Here is a 12,584-nt window from a genome sequence, read left to right on the forward strand (position 1 = left end):
AAGGGAGGGGGGGGTGTAAATGGGGCAGATCTGCTGCCTGAGCCTGCGTCACACACACACTCTGAAGGGAGACGAAGCTGTGTGGGAAAGTAGCTCATCATGCTGAGCGCCGGCTCCGTGGCTCATGTATCCCCCGCCGATGCTTGATAACCACGTATCTCTGACAAATCTGTCTTTACTTCCGAACGAACCATGACCTCATATGGACATGCATGACATCTCAAAACTTTGATTTGAATTAGTAAAATACCAACGTTTGAGGCAGAAAAGATCAAAACTAAGTACAACTGAGAAACAGGAACCAGTCTTAATCAAGTCAATTATTTAATGAATCAATGACTTAATGTAATTTGTAACCAATTAAATGGAAGTTTCCTCAAATTATGCATTGTGTTATAAGAGTAATAAATGAGGCACAGGCATTATCTTTAATCTCATTAAAGATAATATTAAATATCATCAATAAAAAGTACAAAATATAAGCAATTTAAGTGTTGTCTATGGGAGGAAGCAGTGTACCCTTGGCTGCTAGTTTGACACCCTGATCTGACTGAAGAAATGACCCTGTTGCTTCATGGGAAGTGTAGGATCCAGCATGTTTGGGGCTTCACCCGTACTAGAGACTAAAAGTCACGGTATCTCAATTATCTCCGGGTATCTAAAAAGCCAAATCTGGTCCAGACGTTGATAGTTTCAGCTTATCAAGTTGCAGCATGGAAAGCGTGAGAACCGCCATATTTTGACCTCGAGCCACCATGTGAGTGAAAGTATGAATATTTCAAATATCTCAGGATATTCAAAGGCCACATCTGGCCCAGGAGTCTGTAGTTTGAGACACCTGGTCCCCCTAATCTAAACCAAGCCAGGTAGCAAATGTGACATAGTGGCCAAACAGCAGCTGTAACGTTAATGCTAAATTGCTAGAGTCTGGCTTTGACAATTTCCATGACAATTAATCATCCTTTTGAATAGTTAAAAGGCCAAAGTAAGAGACTGTTAAAACCAAAGATTACCAGGAACAGGACGACAGTTTGATTTGTCTTTGAAAGGAAGCAGTGCAGATTCAATGGGGGTTTGAATCAATGTGTTTTTGTTCTCTCGTCTTAAAAAGCAGCACTATTGGTATTTTTCTTTCTTATTGATTCACTTTCAAAAGCGAGGGAGAAAAAAAAGTTAATATCCCAAAGCAAAAAAAACAAAAAGGAGAATGCTCCTGAAGGAGATTTGTCTTTTGACTGTTGAATTTAGTGACAAACAAAGCCTTATGAAAAGGTAAAAAAAAAAAAAAAAGTAGAAGGGGCCCACAGGGACTGTATGCCACTAACTGTATCCGTTTACTCAAAGAGCGTTGGAGTCCAAGAGTTCCTCGCCGTGCAAATATATATTCTGACTGAAGTAGTGTTCCTCTATGCACACAGCGAGAATAAAAAAGATGGGGAGGGGGGGATGAAAGCAAATGCCAGATTAAAGCAGTAAACACAGACAAGAAGCGTCAGTTAGTGCCCATAAACCCAAACCTGATTTAGGATCGGGAGGAGAAAGGTCCATATTTCAAGGACGCCGTCTGGATGCGGGGCAGAGACGGCAGCTAAAGTGAATGAGTTTAAGCTGCACTAACTGCTTGTTGTGACTCGGGAGGGAAAACTCAATCGTCCCTTTGACCGTCCGCCCGCGCCGAGAAAGGATGCATTGTTCCTGTGTTTTGGGTGGATTATGAGGGAACATGTCACAACAGCGGGTTTCTGACAAGGTCTTGGGTGTCCGCCGTCGTGCACTTTACTGTCAGGAATGCCGATGAGGCCTAATGAGGTTTTAATCCAGCCGGAGTCATTAGTAGCGGGGTCATTTTAAAACAATCTGGGGTCAGGCTGCGTTTAGGCTACAGAGGTCTGCTCGCGCCGGGTCACTGAGCATGGCACTTCTAGGGAACGAGGCTTTGTCTCTCAGAACCAACGAGTCACTTCACTGCCACAGAAACATGACCTCCCGCACACCATTCATCATTTGTAAATTGCTGAAAACGAGGTAGACCATCAACTAAATTCACATCATCACGCTGTCTTGTAAGAATTCACGTCTTCGCTTTAAATCTGTCATCCGTGAGCTTTCCTTTCATTTGAACGCTACCCGGGTTTTGTGAAAGATTCAGGAAACAGAAATCGCAATCGCTTCTGACAAAATGGCTTTTAGTCAGGAGTGTACGCCGTCCCCAGGACGCCTTTTTTCGAACGTGCTAAGACGTGTTAATTAATATGTTTTGCCCCAAGAGCAACATGAGTCATCGTCGTTTCACAGCATGTTTACAGAACGGATTTCTGGCCTGTTTAGAGTGCAGATGAGCATTAAAAAGTTGGAGTCCTTAAGAAAAGTGCTGTCAGAAAAATGGTATACCAGAAGCATAGAAGCAGTAATGACACGCTGTCAGAGACTCAGTAGATGCCAGCGCAGTAACCTGATTCAAATAAAAAATTGTTTCAAGAACTTTCTAGGAACGAAGGGGTATATGCTGAAAAAAATAAGGTGGTGTCTTCACTAACTTCAAGAATTGGCCTAAATTATAGATAATGCTTCATGAGAATTGTGATGTGCTCCAACTGCTCCGCCAGATATTTTCACTTTTTTAAGATAATATGACTCTATGATTTTTCTATCATCGAGAGATGGATGGAACTGTTGAGGCTCCACTTCCCTCCTTTGGTTCAGTCTCTAATTTAAAAGAAATTCTTCCACAACCTTTTTGTAATTTCCTGACCAGAGGGTTGGGGAAAGGATAGGGTGCTTTTATATTTTCCTTATTATATGGCCATTTTTGCATCATGAATATGAGTATATGTTGAAAATTAAATGCGGAGATGTTAATGAAAATAAAAGAATATATTGCCAAGATATTGCCCACAGCCAATCGGAGCAAACTGGGCTTTTGTCAGGACGGGGTCTTAAAGAGGCAGCCGCCAAAACGGAGCGTTTCAGACGCTTGGCGAACAAGGAATCTAAATTCACACAGACAGTATGAGAAAAATAGGGGTTTTCAACATTAAGGTGTGTAAATATGTTCTAGTAGAAACCGAAAAAATGTATGAATCTGAAAATGAGCACGACATGTCCCCTTTAAGTCCCAACTTTCAAGCTACCATCATTCACCTTGACAACTTCAAAAAGGAAGTGTGTGTGTGCGGGTGCACTGTTTGGCAAATCTAAATGTAGCAGCAGTTAATCCAGGCAGCCAGACACTTCAAATGAGTCATGCAACGAGCCGGAGAAAATCGGTGTGCATAAGAGTGATGTCAGAAGGTTACAGGTACACCCGTCTCCCTCTAAGAGGGGCCCACGCTTCTGTCATCACGGAGAGTAAACTACCACTTGTTTTCCGCTGGAAATGTTGGAAACGCAACAAATTAAATTGTCATTTATAATCTAGATTTCGCTTTCCACCGGCTGCATTGTCGCTATCTTCTGCTGTTTGCACTGCAGTTGAGTTTTTTTGCCCTCAATTTAATGGCGTTTTCTTTTCTCCTAAACAGCTCCGTCCCAGGTCAGCGAGGTCATCCGGGAGAAAGTGCAGCAGCGCAGCATCCAGCTGTCCTGGCAGGAGCCCCAGCAACCCAACGGTGTCATCACCGAATATGAAATCAAATACTACGAAAAGGTGAGTTTCTGGATTTGCCTGTGTCCTTGTTTGTCTTGTGAAATCCCCCCGCCCCCCCTTCTTCCGTCTCTGTTTTGCCGACTCTCCATTGTGCATTCATCTGCGTGCTGCTGTGAGGGGAATTCACAAGATTCTGCGAGTACGTTCTTTGTCTCGTAATTGCAATAACGAACGAGATGCTCGTAAGATTTTAATCAGGGCGCAGTCCTTCACAGGCGCCCTCTGCGCACGTGTTAACACGCACACGATCCACGTCGCCGGAATTAGTAATCTGTCACCGTTATCTCCTTCCCCCTCGTAGATTGTGCCGCTGCTTCCCCCGTGTTTCAAGTCTGAACACATCAGCTTTTTCTTTTTCCACAGCGAGGTTTAATGGAGCGAATTTAACCCAGCAAATCAAAAGGCAGGGTATAGCGGCGCCGCAATGCCAGTCCCGCTGGCCCGATCCCTCTCCACAACACTGTCGAATCAGTCTCCTGTGTCACGTACGGTGGCTGTGGTCGGCCCAGCTGTAAAAGTGGAAAATTGGAAACAACAACTACACCCCTAACAGACCCTGGCATTCCATTTGGGCCTTTTTCGCCGAGCGAAACATTTATAGATCAGCACCCACTGCAGCCTGTGCATCCAAATAGATCCCTTGATGACGATATTGTCATTATGTGTCGATCTCTTCTGTGCGGCCTAATAGTAAGATAATAGGAAAATAATCAAAATGAGATGTTCAGAACATTTTTTTCTTTCAGTTTTTCAAACTATGGAGTAATATAGCTTAATAGGTTTTATGGTACTTTCAGCACGAGGCACATTTTCCCAGCATTTATTTTGTGTTGAGTTTGTATTTTCAACAGAATTACTGTTTGCCTAACTAATCAGTTCCATGCGCTGCGACTTTGCCATTTTCCACCATGACAAGGTGGGATTTTGCCCTTTGAACCACTACGAGGCATTTAATGTGCACCATCTGTGCAGGAAGTTTAATTTACAGTAGCTGAAAAGCAAAACAAACCAATACAAATACATGAATAAAAACACACTAGCAATTGGAATGGAATTGTGAATCAAAACAGCAACTCAGAACAGCACAATATACAGAATGTATCAAGGCAACAGGGAAATATGGGGGACTTTATACAAGGACAATTATAGTTACAATGTAAAAGAAGTCATGTATGTAATGACCCCTTGTTTTAAGATAAAGTTAAACTCATGATGCTGAATAGGGTAAGCAAAAATATCGAATATAGCAATATTATGATTTGTGATACTGTATTTATTTTTTAACTTTTTAATTAATAGCTTACATCCAAAGATGAACTCAGTCAATACTTTAATTTGCAAATATAAAGGCCAATGTCACAGGTTGGTAACAATATTGCAATATATTGCAATGTATCGCGATATATCGCAATATAATGAATAGTAATGTTCGTGATACATGTGACCTCGGCAGATTCTTGCCAATACACATGCCTGAAGGATATATTAAAATGATTTGAAGGGTTTAATCTAAAAATGTCACACTTATCTAGTGGGATGAAACATTGTTCGTCACATTCATTCCTTTCACAAAGTGCAGGTGATTACATCCTCTGAAGTATCCCCGCCGTCATTCTGGAAGGAGAGACGTTAAGATAACAGCACTTCAATGGGACTCACTTATGAACCAGAGTTTCACACAGCAGTCGGATGTTCTTTTATTTCGCCCATATGGTGACAAGTTGAGTTCTGAATAAAACATGATCCCTCCCTTGTACAGGATCAGAAGGACCAGGTCTACTCCACGGTAAGGTCCAGGTCCACGTCAGCCACGGTGAACAACCTGAAACCCAGCACGGCCTACGTGTTCCAGATCAGGGCCTTCACGGAGGCCGGATACGGTACCTTTGGCCCCAGACTAGAGATCACCACCAAGGAGGAGGCCACAGGTAAACAGAATTGTAAATACAATTTATTTTTCTATTCCCATAATTCTACTTTTTAGATACTAATTTATGTTTGTGTTCTGTTTTTATGTAAATATTTGAGTATATGTTTATACATCTTCAGTTATGAAAGTGAAAATGTAGTTTATTAAGATGTTTCAAAATCTTCAGTGTCCTGATGGTCTTTTTAAAAAACCCCAGAGACCATTAGCACGTCCCCCGGACCACGGCCGTATATATCACCTCATCATTTCCGAGCACGTCCCTTTTCAACTCCAAATTTATGCACAACCTGTTAATGTTTCCCGGCTACAGTAGTAATAGCCCAGGGAAATAATTTGCTTTCGAGCAAAGCAAACAGAAATTGCCTCGACTTTGTGCTGACACCGAGTCACGGGAGGAATGGCTAAGCACAAGGACAAGCTTCTGTAGCGTCGTGAGGATAAACTCATTTAAATCTAATCAGTTACATTACAGTGTCACAGCATGTTATTGGGAGTTTAGGCGAGAGACGCCGCTGTGAGGGGCGTTCAGGATCACAAATGTCTAGCATGCTAATATATTGTTAGCGTGGATTCACACGAGGTTAGGCAAAACTTTATAGTTATTCAAATCAGAAACGTTGTGTGCTACATTTGAAAGGAATAACAACCTTTTCGGGATATTGAGATAAAAAAAAAACCTCCATGAGTCATTGCTTTATTCATTGCTTTAGTTTTGCAACATCCAATGCCAGCCACCTTGCATCCAACATTTCTGCATAAAAGGACATATTAATTACTCATAGAGCATGCAGAGCGTGTCCTGTGACAAGGTTAGAAGTTTGCAGTCCGGTCAAAGTGTCCTTGGACCAATAGGCTCCTTTGTCTCGGAGGGAAACCTGCAATATGACAGTCGAGTGCTCTTAATTCCTCCCAAAACAGACAGTTAGTTCGCTATTAAAGCCATGATTGAGCTTGAACACCTGATCACATAATTGAGCTCTGAGACAGGCCGCCGCAAAAAATAAAAATAAAAAAATGAAATCATTCCCTTTCCAAGTATTTATACAGCGCAGATCCACATGATTTAAAATGCATGAATTTGCCTCGCTCATAAACCCCGCTCGCGTTGACTTTGTGCGACGCTATGTCGGGCCGCTCTTTGCCGGAGCGATCGGCAGTTTGTCAACGCAAACAGTCTGAGCACTGTGGAAGCCCTGAATGGGTAACAATCCAACCTGAATGTGTCTTTGTTTGAGATGAAGGGCATCGCCGTCGCCGTCTGGGACTATTAAGCCCACTTTCTGAAACAGTAGAGCCGTGTGTATAAGGACAGCTCAAAAATAGAAGCGTCCCTCCTCCTCCTCCTCCTCCTCCTCCTCCTCCTCCTACTCCTCTCTGAGGGAAGCAGAGGAAAGGGGAGGGGGGGGTTATCAATCTCACCGCCTCTCATTTGACTCAATTATGTCCTGCAGATTGTAGCCTTTGATGTGCTGAAGTTCACACTGAGCATTTGTCTGTCTCTCTACATGTCTGTTTCTGCGTGTGTCCGTCCCATCAGCCGCAATCGTCTCCAGCGAGCAGAACCCCGTCATCATCATCGCGGTGGTGGCCGTGGCGGGGACCATCATCCTGGTGTTCATGGTGTTCGGCTTCATCATCGGGAGAAGGTACGCTCTCGCGGGCCCCATTGACTCTCCGCTCCTGTGAGTCTGCGCTCGTCAATTAGCCTTTCTGTCACTCACGGGCCTCCACGCCTGCGGAGCCGTCACGCGCACACACACGCGCACCCATCACATCGTGGCATGCTGTGCTAATGGGTTGTGATGCATCTTCTTTTTTTATTTTTTTTTATTAAGCAGAGCCATTATGATACAAGTACTCTAGAGCGAGAAAGGGTTGGCTCTGCGTCCCTGTGTGTGTGTGTGTGTCTGTGTGTGTGTGTCTGTGTGATCCAGAGGGCAGGATGAAATATGCCACGTTTTTTTTGTTTTTTCTTCGACCATCACTAGGCACCCAGCCCATCAACATTCCCTCACGCTCTTCATCTGTGTTTTCACCTGCATGTATGGCATTTCATCAGAACTTGCTGTTAATGCTGTACGTGAATGAGAATGAGCCATCTATGACGCCCCTCCCCCCTTCTCCTCCGAGGCATGAGATAGTCGAGTCGATGTCACTGATGTCAGGGTGACTTTTACTTTCCAGTGATAGCAGTGTCTCCGATGTCAGCTGAGGATAAAGGTCCATACATTGGAATAGAGGGTGCTCTCACTTGAGATACTGCACTGCGATCGCCAAAAATGAGCTCATGCAGAGAAATCTTTGAGGGTGACATCAGGATTTTTCAACCCCAACCGATAAAGACAACAAGTTTTGAAATTGGTCCAGTATTGAGGTTATAAGAACATTATGAAAAGGAACCCTACAGAGAAATTAAACCTTTTCTTGGGTAGTTCCTATATTTCTCTTAGATCTGTTATATACAGGAAATCACAATGTGGTGAAATGACCTAATATAAATATATATATTTATATATTTATAGGTCTATACATTAGAGTTCTACTTCGCATAATGAACAGTGGAGACGCGCTGCACAAATGCGTCATCCACAGTAAGTTCAGGTCCATCACTTCTGGCTTATTCCACTTTCCCCATGTCATCCTTTTGTTCCCCCCAGTTTCTGCTCAAAGACCAACTTTGTGCAGCAGAACACCTGCTTGAAGGAACCTTCAACACGTTAATATTACAAATGAATATTACGAGACATGTTGAACCGTCCTTTACAGCGCATGTTTAAATCTGATATGTTACATGATTAGTCGAGCTGGGCTTCATTCTAGTCGGGGCTCACAGCTCCCACTGCTCAGCATGGGTTTCTTGAGGAGATTTGTCATGCGCGACGCTTGTTGCCGCATTAAAATTCTTGTAATTTACGGCGTTTCATTTCCTCGGCACAATCAGTTGATTCCGCCACCCTCTTCCTCTCCCCTCGTGCAGGCACTGCGGGTACAGCAAAGCAGATCAGGAGGGAGACGAGGAGCTCTACTTCCAATGTGAGTGCCTGCATTCATCAGCACGCATAAAGTATAGATGCATGTGTACACACACACACACACACACACACACACACGTAGACAGAGACATCTCCATCACTGCATACTGAACAGAAAGGGGTGCCTTAAAACCCACATTAGCAGCCACAGGCGTGAGTGTTTGATCCCAGTTCATTTGATTTGAGTCAAAGCCGGGGAACAATCAGGCTAACATCTGCTGTTGATTGGCTAGACTCAGTGTGTGGAGATGAAGGAGTTGGGAAACTACAAACGCATGAATGTGACAGCTGTCGGGGACGGAGTAGAGGTTGAACTGGTTGTCCGAGTGCCGTTCTAGTTTTCTTCTAAAACTGTTAAGTAATCCTACTGCTGGCGAACGTCAACTTCTGCTGCAGCTGACTGTCTGATATCGAGTGGATTTTTGGCAGCCAGTCATTTCTTGCAAAAAAAAAAAATCTCCCTCGTAAAATACAAGAGCCTGACCGATTTATCGCAGTTAATATCGGTATCGGCCAATATAGCAACATTTTGAAGAAACTAATATGGTAAGTGCGGATGGAATGATTTAGCTGTGGTGTCATTACATAGTTTGACCAGTAGAGTGCACTACCATTTACAATAGCCAAGCGACCTGTATGGATATCGGAATATGTTTAATCCATCATATCGCAGTCGGCCCCAAAAATCCCATACAGGTGGGGCTCTACAAAATATATTGTGAGGTTTCAGGGAGTTTTATTACAACAAGCGGGTCTAACAAGCTGCGACTCCTGTAACTCTGCTGGTACCATTGCATTAAAAAAACATGGAAGGTGTGTGTCCAGGGGGGTGAGAGGAAAACAATGGGAAGCGATGAAGTTTGGGGGTAATAGTACCAGCAAGCTCTTCAATCTACTTTCACCCCTAGTGAGCGACAAATCTCCTGGTGCACACACAGTTTGTCGTGTCGAAGGGGGGTGTTTCGATGCGCCTTCTATCAGTTAGAGGCTTTAAAGAAGAAAAAAAACACCCCTAATGATGCCCCTGGAGATCCAGCTGCAAACTGCTTCCCCCAAGTGGAGCTGTAATGATCCACGCTGTAGGCAAACTGCTGATTTGGAAAACAAAGGGTCAGGGGTGTCACAATGTGTACGGCTAAAGGAGAGGCTTTAAGTAAGTCCAGGTTGGCTACTGCTAAGTGTCTGACGGATCCACCTCAGCAGAAGAAGAAGAAAAAAAAAAGAAAACACAAACCAAGCCGGCTTAATGGAGCGATCCGCCGTGCAATATCAAATGACGAAAGGCTGCCGGGGTGACAGAAGCTAGATAGCAAATTCAACATGTAGACCCAATTTGTCTGCCATGTAGCGAGAGGAAGACGTCGGCTATCAGATCCACTGACGTCTTGGATGGACGGAGCAATTATGGGTGCAAGTGGAGGGAAATCTCCCCTCGCCGGAGCACAATGCTCTTGTTGTGTTTACGCCGTTGGAATGGCATCATTGCCTTTCCTCCATACCCACAATAAGAGTCTCTCCAGTCAGACGAGGTTGCAGGGCCAGCCTTTGCACAGTGTATTGTCGCTCATTACATTTTACAGTTGAGAGGTTATATTGTTATCGGTGGAATCTTAAAAGCACATTGTAACTGTCCCTGCTTGGCCATGGTCACACTTTTTTCATCCTATCATGCATCAACTGTTAACAACACTATATCGCCAATGAAAATATAGTGACCAAGGAGTTAGGATGGTCAGAAATGATCTATAAACAATATTCATCCAACAAATCAAAGCACAGAATTTAAGTTTGAGGATCAGTCGAAACTGAACAAAATGTTTGCCCCGTTGCCTACAGATTCTCAATACAGAATCTGTTTATAGAGATGACTAAATAACAAATTATAATCACTACTGAAACTTTAATGTGTATTGTATGTATAGCAATTTACACATTTTATTTTGAAAATCTACGTGAATGTTTGGTTTAAATTCAACACTTTCACTTCCAGAAGGCCATAAAACGTGGCATGATTTCAAGTATTATGGAGCAAACATGGAGAGAAAATTTGACTTCATTTAAGCTTCATTCGGTCACTTTTTGAGCCGGAAATTCACATCGACTGAAAAAAGATGCAGTTGCTCAACTGGATCTGTTAAATTCAGAACCACGTCTGCCCTATCAGAATCATCATACGACCCGAGAGAGATAAGTCGAGCTGGAAACGCTGGACGCTAGAATCTTCTGTCTGCCACAAAAAAGTCGTAAAAGTGCCTCGCAGAACTTGAAATTACATTCTGTAAATAGCAAGAAAGGGATTTAAACCACATAAATCCAAATAGATGGTTTTCAAAGTGAAAGCTAAATCTGAATGGCTTGTTGAATCGCATGTTTTCTGATCTCGGCAGAACCACAATCTGGGCTGTGGGTTAGTAAGCACTCCAGACACCCAAATGTACAAGCCCGAAAAGTGCCACTTTTCCACGATGCGTCTGCTTTAGGTTTTTAGAGGCGCTCGAACGATTTTGTTTTTCAGCTACTTGCAAGATTCAAATCATAACAGCTTTTCTTTGCTTCCCTAGAAAATAACTGGATTTGAAAGAAATGTGTCAATAAACCACAATGCATTATGAACCCACATAACCCCGTAGGGGCAGATTATCCTTCATTGAGGTGGTCTCAGGTTACAGGTTACTCAAAGCTTTGCTTCCCATTTGTGATGGATTTTCCTGCATGAAAACCATTTTTTTTAATGATTACTTGAACAATTCCCTCTGAATCACCCCTAGTAATTGTTTGCCTGTCCGCCGTTGCGTGTCTTGCATATTTAGTCACAACAGTAATCCTCTTACCTTTCCACAGTTAAATTTCCAGGCACCAAAACCTACATTGACCCCGAAACCTACGAGGACCCCAACAGGGCCGTCCATCAATTTGCCAAGGAGCTGGACGCCTCCTGCATTAAGATCGAGCGGGTTATCGGAGCAGGTGAGCTCATCCCCCATTCTCTCGGCTCCTTCCTGTTTAGACACACACCTCGCTCTCATATATCACACTGACAGCCAGATATTTACACCTTGACACGGCTTCACACGTTGTATATTGATAGTGGCGTTGCAAAGGAGGGGGGGGTTCATTGCAATTAACATGTGGGCCGCGTCTGGCGGAGGCAGTCACAGAGCTCGCTTCCTCCGCTGAGAAATTGCTGCCACATGGGTTTTTACAGAGGCGGTCAATGACAGTATGTATGCAACTCCAGCATGTCTTATTATAGGTCTTGGTTACACTCCCCTGAGTATAACAAGATGTCGCACTCCAATTTGTATTCCGCCACTGCACAGCTGCTTTGTCTCAAAATACACTAATAAATTTGTCATTGTGAAGTGCTGCCTCCCCCCCGACCCCCATCTCTCCCCCCCTCACTCATGAATGGCTCCATCCCCACACAGGAGAGTTTGGGGAGGTGTGCAGCGGCCGGCTCAAGCTGCCCGGAAAGCGGGAAGTGTCGGTCGCCATCAAGACGTTGAAAGTGGGCTACACGGAGAAGCAGAGGCGGGACTTCTTGTGCGAGGCGAGCATCATGGGACAGTTCGACCACCCGAACGTCGTCCACCTGGAGGGAGTCGTGACGAGAGGTAATCGCACTTGAAGGGGAGGTGAACATAGAAGGTGTGAGCTCAGTGTCCAGGTGGAAAACGTTGTTTTTCTGGTCAGTTCTGAGATTTTTTTTTTTTTTTTTTTGCTTTCATAACATGAGAAAACATCCAAAATATACATTTTGGTATTTTATTTTCCATCTGTAGATTTTATCCTAAATTCACCAAAAATAAAAGATTAGATAATGCCTCATCTCCATATTTGAACATTATATGAAAACTTGGAATACAAAAACGAATTGCCATAATGTAATTCCACCAGTAGTGTTTTCCTCTCTGAGCCAGAAAAATGTCCACTTGAAGCACTTAGATCCACCAAACTTTCCAGTTGCATTCGCATC

General features: G+C 43.6%; 3 protein-coding genes across 9 annotated transcripts in view; all 3 read left to right on the forward strand.

Annotated features, from left to right (window-relative positions):
- trim54 (tripartite motif containing 54) overlaps window positions 1–3,483 on the forward strand; it is a 278,550-nt gene extending 275,067 nt beyond the window's left edge. Inside the window, exon 9 of the transcript XR_014598478.1 lies at window positions 3,472–3,483. The gene's annotated coding sequence lies outside the window, so the exon portion shown is untranslated. The remainder of the gene's footprint in view (window positions 1–3,471) is intronic.
- Window positions 1–12,584, forward strand: part of epha7 (eph receptor A7) — a 79,553-nt gene that overhangs the window by 53,974 nt on the left and 12,995 nt on the right. For 2 of the 7 annotated variants that reach the window (XM_084029921.1, XM_084029925.1), the window contains exons 6-11: window positions 3,522–3,646; window positions 5,406–5,574; window positions 7,114–7,258; window positions 8,554–8,609; window positions 11,450–11,575; window positions 12,037–12,222. In XM_084029921.1, the coding sequence (XP_083886047.1) occupies window positions 3,522–3,646; window positions 5,406–5,574; window positions 7,114–7,258; window positions 8,554–8,609; window positions 11,450–11,575; window positions 12,037–12,222 (807 nt within the window). The remainder of the gene's footprint in view (window positions 1–3,521; window positions 3,647–5,405; window positions 5,575–7,113; window positions 7,259–8,553; window positions 8,610–11,449; window positions 11,576–12,036; window positions 12,223–12,584) is intronic. The other 5 variants (XM_084029923.1, XM_084029926.1, XM_084029924.1 and 2 more) reach the window with 3 other exon arrangements.
- Window positions 1–12,584, forward strand: part of bach2b (BTB and CNC homology 1, basic leucine zipper transcription factor 2b) — a 476,383-nt gene that overhangs the window by 5,834 nt on the left and 457,965 nt on the right. The gene's annotated exons all lie outside the window — the stretch shown is intronic.

This window comes from Eutrigla gurnardus (assembly GCF_963514095.1).
Source record: "Eutrigla gurnardus genome assembly, chromosome: 16".
Lineage (NCBI taxonomy): Eukaryota > Metazoa > Chordata > Actinopteri > Perciformes > Triglidae > Eutrigla > Eutrigla gurnardus.